Here is a 14544-nt window from a genome sequence, read left to right on the forward strand (position 1 = left end):
ACATATTTCCTTTTAACAACAATGTCCAAAGTCTAACATTTGTTCTGCAAGTCTGTATAGTTGCTATACCCATTATAAATGATATTAACACCTAAGAGAATTGACATTTTCACTTCTTGTTGGGCTGTGGACAAATCCTCTTTTTGCTTTCTTTAAAAATAATCCACATATATATTGCAAAAAGTAAACATCAAAATGCCTCTGTCCCATTCCTTAGTTCCCTACCCCAATTCATCTCTTTCAAAACAACTACTGTTATCAGTTTCTTATTTATACTTTTATTTTATATATGAACAAGCCTGCATGATATATATATAAACATATATAATAGAAACCAACATGCATTTTTCTTTTTCACTTAGCAATACATCCTGAAGATTAGATCTACCACATTCTTTTTTTTTTAAATATTTATTTATTTTTCTAGTTTTCAGTGGACACAACATCTTTGTTTGTATGTGGTGCTGAGGATTGAACCCGGGCCGCACGCATGCCAGGCAAGCGCACTACCGCTTGAGCCACATCCCCAGCCCCTCTACCACATTCTTAAAAGAATAGTTGCATAGTATTTCATCACATGGATATACCTTCTTTTTAATCTATTAATAAATTCTTAGACTGTTTCTGTCTTTTCTGCAGGTAAAACTTTTAGTATACTTGAAAATGATTGTATGTTTTTCTGTGTTTCTGTTTACCTGGGAGTGTTATATAATATTAACAATAGTTGCTAAACTTTATTAAGTATTTTCTATATGCTACTATCTTAAATATCTCACATAAATTATTATTAATTATAATTATTATTGTTCCCATTTATATTTATCAAAAAGAAAACTGCAATTAAATTACTTGATCAAAATCAAGTAGCTAGCCTGGCATGGTAGCACACAACTGTAATCTCAGTGATTTGGGAGGCTGAGGCAAGAGGATTGTGAGTTCAAAGCCAGCCTTAGCAATTTAGTGAGTCCCTAAGCAACTCCGCAAGACCCTATCTCAAAAATAAAACATAACAAGGTATGGATGTATGGCTCAGTGGTTAAGCATCCCTGAGTTCAATCCCTAGTAACAAAACAAAACCCCACATTAAGCAGCCAATAATAGGAGGTCTGAAGTTTGCTCAAGTCTAATTCTAAAACCTGCACTCCTGCTAGCTATTCCTCTTCTCAAATCTCAAATGGGGCACTGAAAAATTAGAAAAAGAAAGGTAGTCATCAAGCTGAGAAATCTCAAAACTAAAGTCACAGCAAAAAGGAAAGTAGTGAAGGCTATTCAGTCTTGTTAAGAATGAATTAAGATGGATGCATGCTAACTGTTTACAAATATGTAAAAGGTCGCTATGTAAAAGTAGTGGGTTTTTTTTCCTAGCCTCAAAGCACTGGGAATTTAAGTAAGTTTTACCAACTAACCATTGTCAGATTGCATATAAGGACCATTGGACCATTCCTGCTTTAAGGCAGGATGTTGGACTACCCTTAGTGGTTCTCATATCTGCACATCAGCATCATCTGGGGCAGCCCAGACCTACTGAATCCTAATCTTCTGGTGAGAGAGACTATGATGGGGTCTGATGTTAGAAGGAAGTCTGTTAAGAAGGGTTCCTGAAATTCACAAAGTGCAAACAACCAACTAATAAACAAAAAATTGTTCAACCTCAAGAATCAATGCATCCTGGTTCAGAGGTACACACCTGTAATCCTAGTGACCCAGATGCTAAGGCAGGAAGATCGAAAATTGGAGGCCAACCTCAACAATTTAGCAAGAGCCTCAGCAGCTTTGTGAAACCCTGTGTCACAATAAAAATATAAGAGGGATGGGATATACCTCAGTAGTAGAGGAGGTCTGAAGTTTGCTCATGTATAATTCTAAAACCTGCACTCCTGCTAGCTATTCCTCTTCTCAAATCTCAAATGGGACACTGAAAATTTAGAAAAAGAAAGGTAGTCATCAAGCTGAGAAATCTAAAAACAAAAGCCATGGAAAAAAGGAAAGTAGTGAAGGCTATTCAGTCTTGTAAGAATGAATTAAGATGGATGTATGGTAATTGTTTACAAATATGTAAAAGGTGGAGAGAACTGTTTACAAATATGTAAAAAGTGGCAGAGAACCCATGGGTTCAATTTTCAGTGCCAAAAAATTGAAATGAAATGAAACCCAAACAAGTGAGATATTTTTGGTCTTCTGTATTCTATAGGTTGACCATTTTGCCCTGCTGTCCTTATCTAAACCTCCAAACTTCCCAAAGTTCTGAAATACAGAGGGGAATTTTTATGTCTTATGCTATCACCATCATTGTTTTCTCTGATTTGAATGTTTGTACATATCCAGTGAGAAATGTCTGTAGCTGAGGAAAACGATAAATACATTTGTATAAGAGACAACAAATTAATTGTGTTAGTAGCCAGCTTTATTTACTTATTTACAGTCATATCAGTCTCTCTAATATTCTCATTTCCTTATGGCACCAAGATCTGATGATTGTCATTGTAGCTTTAATCAAAGCAAAAAATACAGTACTTCACTGTTTTTTCACTTCTTCCATTTATTTATTTATTCATTCATTCAGTGTACTGACCATCTGCTGTGTGCCCAGGCACTGCAGATGAAGCAGTAAACAAGACAGACAAAAAGAAGACTAGTATTGTCTGCTTTATGGGTCGACTGCTATTAAATACAACATTTTACTTTATGTAGTTTTATTTGAGGGGTATGATTTGGCTCTTTATTGTAATTAGATCAGAATGCCAATGAAGTTCTGGGGTAATTGGTTTTGAGACTCTTAAGTATCAACAGATTCATGCTTCACTAATTTTTTATTTATATTTGTCCACATACAATCTTTTAATGGATATATATGGAGCCAATTGTTTAATTATAATGTATACATATTATGGGCCAGTTAAGCTTTTGTTAATTATTTCTCAGAACCAACAAGCCAAAATAGCACAATTGTACCTCCCATTTGTTGGATTGCTTTTGGAAAACATACAACGACTAGCAGGACGAGATACTTTGTATTCTTGTGCAGCAATGCCTAATTCTGTAAGTATTAATGCAATTCTATTCAAGTTTTATTCTATTTTACTAAACACATTTGGAATTGGGGTTATATACTGTACATATGATCTCAATTTTAAGAGTTCACTTTTTATTCCATTTTCACATTTATACTATTTTCCTAGAACAGTGCTTCTCAAAATTTAATTTGCATTTGAATCACCTGGAGATTATTGTGAAACACTGATTCTAATTCAGTAATTCTTAGATGGGGCTTGAGAGTCTGGTTTCTGACAAGCTTTTGGATGCCTCTGGTCCAAGGATCGTTCTTTGGATAACAGGGTCCAAGAGAATCCCTTGCCCCAGTGTTTTGTTCTTTTTTTTTAATGTTTTAGTTGTTGATGGATCTTTATTTTATTTCTTTTTATGTGGTGCTGAGAATTGAACCCAGTGCCTCATGCATGCTAGGCAAGTGCACTACTACTGAGCCCCAATCCCAGGCTCACCGCCCAGTGTTTTGTTCTTAATACTTTCTAGTGTTAATATGCCTTGATATATTTATGCAACTTGAAAACTGAATAAAAGCTGTTTGCAGTAACACACTCCTATAATCCCAGTGACTCAGGAGGCTGAGGCAGGAGGATCACAAGTACAAGGCCAGCCTCAGCAACTTAGCCAGGCCCTAAGCAGCTTAGTGATACCTTGTCTCAAATAAAAAAGCTGGGGATGTGTCTCAGTGGTAACACGCCCCTGAGTTCAATTCCCCATCTCTGCCCCTGGCCCCCCAACTCCGTAAAAGGATTCTTCACTTCCAGAATGTTAGATGCTGGGGATTAAACTGTATACCTTTGCTTCTCCCTTCCCTTGGTAGTCTCTTTTAGTTTATCAAAATTGGTCTGTGCTTTCTTTTAATCCCCCTTAAAAATAAGGAACATTGGCTGGTGATGGTGGTGTACAGTAAAACCAGTGGCTTAGGAGGCTGAGGCAGGAGGATCCGTAAGCTGGCCTCAGCAATCTAGCGAGACCCTAAGTAACTCCGTGAGAACGTGTCTCTAAGTAAAAAATACAAAAACAAAAAAAAGGCTTGGCATGTGGCTCAGTGGTTAAGTGCCCCTGGGTTCAATCCCCAGTACTCCCGCCCTCAAAAAAGAAGGAACTTTGGAGAGGTAGTCAGCCCCCTATTTGGCAAAACAAAAATTTTCCATTGTAATAATTAAAGCATTCCTTCTTATCTAAGACCTAAAAAGGTTTCTATTCACTGGTCCTAGTTTGGTCTTCTGGAGACACAAGCTATCCTTTCTACAAGTCCCTTCTAAACTTTTCTCCATGCCAAGTATCTCCACTTCATTTCAAATCCTTTAATTTCTTAGTCACCCCTCTTCAAGTTTTCCGATTTACCAATGACCTACTACAATATGGTGTTAGGAGGCTGGGGATGTAGTTTGGTAGTAGAGCACTTGCCTACTATGCCTGAGACCCTGGGTCCAATCTACCACACCACAAAAAATAATAAGAATCATCTAAAAACTTTTAAAAAGATAGTGTTAGCTTAGCACAATGGTCCATGCCTGATACCAGCAACTTGAAAAGGATAAGCCAAGAGGAACACAAGGTTGAGGCCAATCTCTGTAATCTAGCAAAATGCTTTCTCAAAAAACAAAAGGGCTGGGGATATAGCTCAGTGGTAGAGTGCCCTTGGGTTCAATTCCCAGTACCAGATAGACAGATAGATATTTGTATAGAATTATACACTTTGTATTAGTCTGCCCAGTGAAACAATGAACTCCTGCCCCCTTCCATGTTCTGTATGGCCCATGATAACCTTTGCACTTTGAACCTGTCATATTATTGGGGCAGGTTAAACTGTCCTTCACAACTTACTGTGGAAATTTTCCTTGTGAAATTCCCCAGATAATTTGTTAAGTCTACTCCAGGTTCATGTGAAAGCCACTTTTAAGTTTGCCTGATGGTTTTCTTGCCTGTGGCACTTGATCATGTCAATTAGAATGCTGTATCACCTATCTGGGTATCAGGCTGGTCTTTCTTCACAACACAATAGCTTCATGCTTATGTCCACTCCACATACAGTGAACAATGATATTTGGAAGCATTTCACTCATCTCTTCTTTCTTTTGCAGCTCAAGTTAACTTAGAGCTTCTGACCACATCCCTACTTCTAGAATTGCCCCTTGCTCCTAGGAAGAGTGCTGAACCATGTTTATATTTTTTCTGGTTACAGCCATCTAAAGTTATATCACTTGGCCAGAGGTCATAGTTGGAATAATTGGCTAGTAGACATTTTTAAAAAAGAGTCCCTTAAATTTAGTACTTGAGTTAGACTTTTATAATGAGCTTTGTTTCAAATTTGGTTGACATTTTATTCTGTTAATTCAGATTTCTCTTGCTAGTGTACAAATTTGTTTAATAATACAAGAATCATATTCTGTTCAGGCATCCAGGGATGAGTTTCCATGTGGCTTTACTTCACCTACGAATAGAGGGAGTCTGAGCACTGAAAAAGACACTGGTAATTTTAAAAATATACATTTAAAAATTATACATTGCTTAAGTATTTTGAAATGTACCCTGTAGGAGAAGGAGGAGGGTAGGAAAAGAGAAGGTTACTGGGAAATGAGATCAATCAAGTTATCTTATGTGCATATATGAATATGCTTAATGAATCCCATTATTAAGTTTAATTATGTACCAATTAAAAAGTGGAAAAATGAAATGTACCCTGTACTTCTGTAGTTTTGAAATATTTCATAATAATATTATAATATTATCATGATATTATATCATAATATTATCATGATCTCTACTAAAGTTGAATTAAAAATCTGACTCATACTTGCCTCAGTTGTCTAAGTTTGTTTAAAATGTAGCTCAATATTCTTGAGTAAATAGAAGATAATGATTTCCCATCCTGTTGTCTGTCACCAATTTCGAGTAAGACACTACCTTTTTCTGGGCCAAATTTTTCTTTCCTATAAGAGTGTTTCTCAAATTACATGGCTTTATTTTATGACTTCCAAGGAATTTCTTACAGTTTTATACATAGCAAAGTGTTTTAAGGAGTAAAAAATATTTTTTTAACCTTCACTAGCTTTCATCTGGTGTTTTGATGTAAATTTCACATTTTAGATAACCAACATTGGTTCCCTATAGTATAAGTTTACATAAATTAATCTAATACTTATTTTAAAAATATACTTGATGGTTTCTCCTGTTGCTAATAAGAACTTGGCTCTTTCCCCTAGCCTATGGGTCTTTTCAAAATGGACATGGAATGAAGAGGGAGGATTCAAGGGGTTCTCTCATCCCAGAAGGAGCAACAGGATTTCCAGATCAGAGCAACACTGGTGAAAATGTAAGAACTTTAGTATGTAGAATAACCCTAGTGATTTGTTAGGCTAATATGTTTCTTTTTATATAAATATGCCACTCTGTAAATCTGTAAAAAGCATCCCATAATTCTTTGATATTTTAGCAGTCCCTTCCTACCTTGGCAGCTATTATTTGAGTATCTTTTTTTTAATAGTATGAAATTTTATTTGTTAATTTTTTACTTGTATATGTTTTTGAGATGGGGGTCTATGTTGCCCAGGCTGACCTCAAACTCTAAGATCAAGCAAGAGATCATCCCACCTCCGTCTCCTAAGTAGCTGAGACTAAAGGCATGTACCATCCTAACTGGCTTACTTGAATATCTCAAACTTTTTAAAGGGAGTAAGGAATTCATCTTTAAGCATTCTGAGTATCTCCTTTAACCATAGCACACTGTAGCCTGTTCCAGAGAGGGAAAATTCAAAGTTTAAAATACCTAATGGGCCTTATCATTTAAAACAAAGCACATACTAATAGAATTGATTCACAATAGGTCCTACATCATACCATTTAAAATTATGACACCAGACACTGTTAGAGGCAAGGGAAACAAAGTCAGAGCAGTTAAATGAGTTGCTATTAGTCACATAGCTAATAAGCAATCAGCACCTAGGTCTGTTATGTTCCATATGAAGGTTCTTCCTTAGGAAATCCTACCTTCAGAGATGTGTATCCTCAGTATAGCTCCACTGAAAGTATTGTTTTTTTGTTTTTAAAGTATTGTTTTTTTTTTTTTAGAGAGTGAGAGAGGAGAGAGAGAGAGAGAGAGAGAGAGAGAGAGAGAGAGAGACAGAGAGAGAGAATTTTTAATATTTATTTTTTAGTTCTCGGCAGACACAGCATCTTTGTTGGTATGTGGTGCTGAGGATCGAACCCGGGCCGCACGTATACCAGGCGAGCGCGCTACCGCTTGAGCCACATCCCCAGCCCCTAAAGTATTGGTTTTTAACAAGGGTAAATTCTTTAGGAGATAATTGATATTCATATAAACCCTCCCATAAATCAGCTTTTTGTCATGATTAACTTCTGATATTTTCAATAGATGCCATTAAATAGCAGAACCATCACTACTTTGTAGAGGCTCTAATTTTTAAGCATTACTAGGTCCTCCTTACTATAGTATCTTATCATAAAATCACTAGCCAATCTTTTAGACAGATTAGCTGATCACTGATTGAAGGTTGGAATTTAATAAACTCTAAATAGGAGTTCAAATTAAAGTTAAAATGTTGTCAAAAGAAACTAACTTTATTTTTAGAACTACAAACGCCAAACAAAACAGCTCCTCAGGAAAAAACCCTCAGAGCCCACACCTGTGGAGAGGTCTTTGTCATGACAAGCAGAAGGGAGGAAGATACACCAAGCCAATTGATGGCTCTTGTTGGAAAAATTGTACCACCGATGACATCATCAGCAAAAATACCCCAACACTACCACAAGTCGCTGCACCAACAGATAGTTCACAATGCATACAAGTGAGTTCACAATGCATACAAGTGACACATAGTTTAGGCAAGTTCTGCAAGCAGTTCAGTGATGGCTATTGCAGAAACTGTAGATTAGTTTTATCTTTGTCTTCACCGGCACTGGGATGAAGATAGGAATTCTGGCAATAATGGCTAAAGAAAAAATTATGTAACATTCCAGAAGGCACTAAAAGAAACAATTTTCTTAACAATTTACATTATCTTGAAGAGAATTATTAAATATAATGAAAAGGAAAGGTGAAAGTAAACAGATTTGTTAACCTTCTTTTTTGTTTACATATTAAAACAATTCTTAATAGTTATTTACCCAATTTAAATTAAACCATTTAAATCATGTGAATAAAAAAAATATTTGGATCCATTTTTTCATGAGCGCTTAATCATATATGATATATGGACATACGTACATTCAAACATATAACACAAAACACAAGTGTGCACACATAATATAATACATACAACACATAACATAATAGTAAAGGCCTTATAACTTTTTACAGGTGAAATCTCCATTGCAATGTTTAAAAACTCTATAGTCAAAAAAAAAATAGAACTGATAAGCAAAACATTAACTTAGGTCTGTATGAGCTCAAAAAACAAAATAGAACTTCATGATATGGGAAAGGGCAATAATAAAATAGATATTGAAAAAAAAAAAGAAAAAAACAATCTTTAATGTCTATAACTAAAACATACCAAGTTTTTGGCAAAGCATACAATTGAGGAATCCCCGATTGAGCAGGTCCCATAATGACCATTTCATCATTAATGGCTCTTAAATCTTGCAATAATCTCCATTTACCAGATTTCTTTTTGATGACAAAAAATGGGAGTATTATGGGGAGATACAGAAGGTTGTATATGTCCTTCCGCTAATTGTTGTTTGACCAGATCATGGGCTACTTGTATCTTTTCTTTAGTCAAGGGCCACTGAGGAACCCATACTGGTCTTTCTGATTTCCATGTAATTTTTATTGTCTCAGTGGCCCTTTGTGAAAATCCAACCCATGTCTGTCTGTTCCTTGATCTATTTGTATTGGTGCTGCTATACCTTGTTCTTGTTTTTCTAATCTTTTTCCTTTCCTAAAACCTTGTCTAGCCATAATAGTGGGTGCATTTTGATTGATGTTATTTGTTAATGTCAAACCTAATTGATCTAAGACATCTCGTCCCCATAAATTTATGGGAAGATGATCTAATACATATGTTTGTATAGTTCCTTCACTTCCTTCAGGATCCTTCCAATCTAATACCATTGCACTTCTATGGGGATTAGTCGCCACTCCTAGGCCTCGAAGTGTTTGAGTGGCTTGTTGTAATGGCCAATGTTTTGGCCATTCTTGACGAGAGATGATGCTAAGGTCTGCACCTGTATCCAGTAGCCCATTAAATTCATGTCCTTGAATATTTAGTTTTAGCATGGGGCGAGAATCTAAATTTAAAGAAAGCATAGCCCAATCTACACCTGTGGAGCCTAATCCCTTGGAACCTCTTTCTACAGCATGAATGGAAAATTTATCATGTAGGCTTGGTATTATTAGTAACTGTGCTATTCTATCTCCTGGTGAAATTATTGATATACCCTTTGGAGAACTGGGTATAATTTTTATTTCACCTTCATAATCGGGATCAATTACCCCAGGACTTATCAAAAGTCCTTTTAGAGTAGAAGAGCTGCGTCCCAATAATAAGCCTACTGTTCCTTTGGGAAGAGGTCCTTTTACCCCTGTGGGAATGATTTGAACTCCCATCTCTGGAGTTAGTACTGATCTGGTGGAGGCGCAGATGTCCAACCCTGCGCTCCCTCTGGTTTGTCTGATGAGGGATCTGATGGACAATGTGTCCTGGTCACTACCCTGATGGGGTTGCTGGGTTCCTCCAGTGCTCTGTATATTTGTGGTTTGGGGCCCCGGAGCATTGGGGCCCCCTGTCCATTTTTTGGCAACGGAGCCTGATGCCTTTGTCCACGATATTGTGGATAAACACCTTGTCCTTGTTCGTTTTTTGATAATGGAGTACCCTCTATGGTGGTTTGAGAACGGCATTCATTAGCCCAATGTCTCCCTCTACGGCATCGTGGGCAAATACCCGGTATTCTACTCCTTTGATACCTAGTTTTGTTAAACCCTCCTCCTATGGGGCAATTCCTTTTAAAATGTCCTGTTTGTTGACAATTGTAGCATGTTCTTGGCCGGGTATATAAAGCCTGTTTTACTGCAGCTGCCACAATTTGCCCTTGTTCATTAATGTCTCTGGCATCTAAAGCCTGTTTTACTGCAGCTGCCATGACTTGCTCTTGTTCATTAATGTCTCTACATAATTTAATATATGTGTTTAAATCTTCCTGTTTCCATGGTCTAATGATATCTCTGCACCAACGATTCGCTTGGTCATAAGCCAGTTGTTTTATTAGTGGCATTGCGTGTTCTGTATTCCCCAAAATTCTGGTAGCTGTTTGAATAAGCCTATCTACAAATTCAGCGTAAGGTTCATTAGCTCCTTGTATTACCTTAGATAATTGACCTTGTAAACCTTCATGTCCTTGTAAAGTCTTCCATGCCCTAATTGCCTCTGCAGCAATTTGTGAGTATACGCCAGGATCATATGCAATTTGTTGCTGCTGATCCTCATAAGGTCCCTTTCCTAACAACATATCTAGATTTCTCTGAGGATAAGCAGCTGCTACATTTCGCCTAGCTGTCTCCTTGCAAAATTCCTCATTGGCAACCTTCCATAATAGGTATTGACCTCCATTTAGCACAGCTTTACACATTTTAGCCCAATCTGCTGGTGTCATGTTCAAGTTGTTAATGGATTCGACCAAGCTTACAGTGAAGGGTGCTTGAGGACCATAGGTTGTTACAGCCTCTTTTAGCTCCTTCACTGTTTTGCAATTTAAACCCTGGTAAATTCGCTGTCCTCCTACCTCAAATACAGGGCATGTTAATACTTGAGATCCTGTCTCAGGATCCCAACTATCAACTGCGGGGGTTGGGAGCCTCCTAGCATATGGAGGTGGTGCTGTTGATTGGACACTTATGCCCTCTGGTGATAGAATGCTGTTAGTAGCAGTCTCCTGTAGAGGTGGTGCTGATGGTTGGACACTTACGCTCTCTGATAGAAAGGTGTTATTAGCAGTCTCCTGTTGTAACTTTTCCCCTGATGGCTTTTTCTGCTCTAAACTTCCTTCCTCTGTCTCACTAGCTCGAAAGACCTTCTCTTTTACTTGAATCTTTTCCTCTTTCTGACTAATTTGAGAGACCTTCTCTTTTACTTGAATCAATATGTCTTCTCCTTCCTCTACCTTTGTCTGAACTGAAGGCTTTGGACTAAGCAAACCAGATACGAACGTCCACAATGGCAATGTGCCAACTGGCAGAGTCCCTGGGTTGTTCTTTTCTATTCTTTTTAAATCTTCACCATGATGGTCCCACTGTGATATATTTAACAACTCCTCCTTAAAAAGCCATGGGCTACATTTTTGTATTGTATCAACGTATGCCCTGACTGCTCTTGATTTTACTGGGATGCCTCCTTCCTCTAACAATTTACTTAACAGTCTTTCGGTTTGTTTTTTACTAATTGCTGATCCCGTATTTCTACTATAATACAACCCAACAAGATAACACCAAACAAAACCGAGACAGAATGAAATAAAATTGGAACAAAAATTCATTATATCAGCCTTTCTATCCTCCTGAAATGTGCATCCGTCCTTTCTCCCTATCTGTTCCTCAGACGCAAATAGTTTTTCCTCAGATGTGAGCGGTTTTTCTTCCATCTCACTCATCTCCAGGGACAGGCAACTTAAAACAAAAATGAAGCAAAACAAAAGAGGAAACTTAGAATGGCTACCCATCCTCTCGCCCTGCCCTCAGGGGCGAGCAGTTTACTTATCCTCAGTCGCTCCCCGTACAGGCCACCAAATGCCGCAGTCTGGCTGGGCACAATTCAGGAGCCACTTGTCAAAAGAAACTAACTTTATTTTTAGAACTACAAACGCCAAACTAAACAGCTCCTCAGGAAAAAACCCTCAGAGCCCAACTGCCACCACCGGCTTCCCACAAGCCTCTCACCCCCACACCAGCCTCTCCACCTCCCACAATCCTCCTGTTCTTGAGGCCGATTGGCTGGGTTGTGTGGGTGGAGCCAAAGAAGTCCCCCAATGAGCAGCTCCGTGGAGGAGCCAATCAGCTAGATGTTGCTGGGGCCGCTGTGAGCCAATCATCAGCTGGCAGTCTGAAGGGCAGGGAAACAGCCCTATGAACATCACCGCAGAGGAGCCAATCAGCTAGATGTTGCTGGGGCCACTGTGAACCAATCATCAGCCGGCAGCTGGAAGTTTGCTGGCAGCTGGAAGTTTGCTGGGGCCCCTTTGGCTGTGGCTCTCAACAGTCCTCTATATAAGTTACTTTTCCTCAAATAGCCACATGATTATTTTTAAGTGTTGCTACCAAAATACAAGCATATGGGAATGAAACAAACACAGTATTCAAGACAATATCTTTTTGGAGACCCTGAGATAATTTCCAGTGATATTAGTAGGTATTCTATCAAAAAAGATTCAGCCTGTTTAGCTGCTAGGTGTGATGTAAGTTTTTTTTTTTTTTAAGTTTTAAATTTCCTAAATATGACTAGTGTTAAAAATTAGATATCAAGCCTAAGCCCATGGAAAATCATGCTATAGTATTTCACAATACACTATCTTTATATTACAGACCCGACAGAGTTCAACAAGGAATAGTATATCCCAGTATAACAGGCTGGACCAGTATGAAATCAGAAGTCTCTTGATGTGCTACTTATATATAATAAAAATGATTTCTGAAGGTGAGTTACCAGCATACTGAACAAGGCTCTGGGTTCTATCCTGAGGGGAGCAGGGGGAGATATCTTTGCAGATTCTGATCTTTAAATCAATCTCAAAATAAGTTTGTTACTCATACAGGTTTGATTCCTTGAAATAATTTAAAAATAATTTTATAAATTATAAAATGATGCAATGTTTTTAGAGGAGCTAAACATATTTTCATGCAGTGTATATGATTCATTAAATGACCAATATAACAGGAATGGAATAATAATACATAGTTCATATTTAACACTTTAGCTTTTATTTGACCCAGGATTTGAAAAATCAGAAACAAAAAGACAGGAAGGGTTTTCGGAGGGTAACAATGCCATTGTTATTTAGCAGTATCACTCTGGTATTTTCTGGTATTGGGTTGTTAGGCTGCTTTTCTTCTTGATAGACACTATATTATTTACATATTCTATATGATGGAATATAACCAAAGGATTTTTGTAAACTGCATGTCCTGTGAAAGTAAATTCAGATTATCTTATTCTCAAATGGCACATATATTAACACAATTCCCTGCCTCTTCTTCCTTTTTAAAATACTTTTGTTTAAAAAAAAAAGTACACAAGAATAAAAACAAAAGCCACCTGGGTTAAGCATTACACAGTGTATACATGTATTGAAACATCACATAATGCCTCATAAATATGTAAATAATAAAGCAAAAAAACGGTACCTGGTTCAGATCAACATATTATCTTGTATTAAGTTTTTCCCCTATTTTTTTATTTAAAAAAATTTAATATTCTTTTCTGTTACTGGGAACCAAACCCAGGGTTTTGCATGTTAGACAAGTGCTTCACCACTGAGTGAAACCCCTAGCCCATATATGGAAAAAATTTGTGGCACTGGGGATTTGAACCCAGGGTCTCATGCATGCAAAACATGAACTCTGCCACTGAGCAACATTCCCAGCCTATTTTTATTTTTAAAAAAATTTTAATAGATATTAGCTGCTTTAAATATTTTTGTAATAATGCAAGATACATAAAGTAATACAAAAAAGAGATAAAATAAGTTGATATGTCAACTAGCTAGAGAAACTTTAAAATAAATTCTTAGCTAGATATGAATAATAAATTATAAAGTACATTAATAAAATAAGTAACAATCTTTAAGCTTTATGAATGTACTAAATTGTAAAAGTAAAAAGTCAGATTATATTGAAGCTATGTGATGGGTGTCCAAGTTTTAGGAAAGAAATAAAGGAACAGAATTTTTACCACCAGTGTTATTTCATTCCAAGAGATAATGGATAAAATCACAACATACAGTTTTTGTCTTCCCACAAGATTAAAACTGGGAGAATATGGAAGTTGATTGCTGATATTATGATTTTTCTTTTTATAGCCATGAGAATGTTCTAAAACATTTAATCACATTTGTGATAGTTTCACAATTCTGGATATACTATAAGCTACTGTATCATAGACTCTTTAAACAGTAATTTTATAGTAGATGAATTCTCAGTATTTTTTTTGTAATGATACCCAAATAATATATGCATGAAAAACAAACTGAATAATAAAATGTCTGGATACCACTACAGCCCAAAGAAATCAAGAACAGGAGAGAGAGAGAGAGAGAGAGAGATAAAGATAGAAAGAGGGAGAAAGAACAGAGAAAGGAGAGACTGTGTAGTTCTCCCCTCCTCCGCTTCATTATACATACACACATACACATACACCATGCATACTATGCTAACCAGTGACAAGTCTCTGGCTGCTTTTTTTTTTAAATGTCATGGGTAAAACTATGACTGTTTTATTTCTTGTGACCTTTATAGTTCCTCTTCTTGTAAATGTTGATCTTGCT

At 36.9% G+C, this 14544-nt stretch overlaps 1 protein-coding gene across 2 annotated transcripts in view; it reads left to right on the forward strand.

Moving 5' to 3' along the window:
- The window catches only part of DOCK11 (dedicator of cytokinesis 11), a 192857-nt gene that overhangs the window by 124265 nt on the left and 54048 nt on the right, over positions 1-14544 (forward strand). For both annotated transcript variants that reach the window (XM_081276990.1, XM_081276991.1), the window contains 4 exons: positions 2923-3039; positions 5446-5521; positions 6255-6364; positions 12587-12698. In XM_081276990.1, the coding sequence (XP_081133116.1) occupies positions 2923-3039; positions 5446-5521; positions 6255-6364; positions 12587-12698 (415 nt within the window). The remainder of the gene's footprint in view (positions 1-2922; positions 3040-5445; positions 5522-6254; positions 6365-12586; positions 12699-14544) is intronic.

Source organism: Spermophilus citellus, assembly GCF_964194105.1.
Source record: "Spermophilus citellus genome assembly, chromosome: X".
NCBI classification, from domain to species: Eukaryota; Metazoa; Chordata; class Mammalia; order Rodentia; family Sciuridae; genus Spermophilus; species Spermophilus citellus.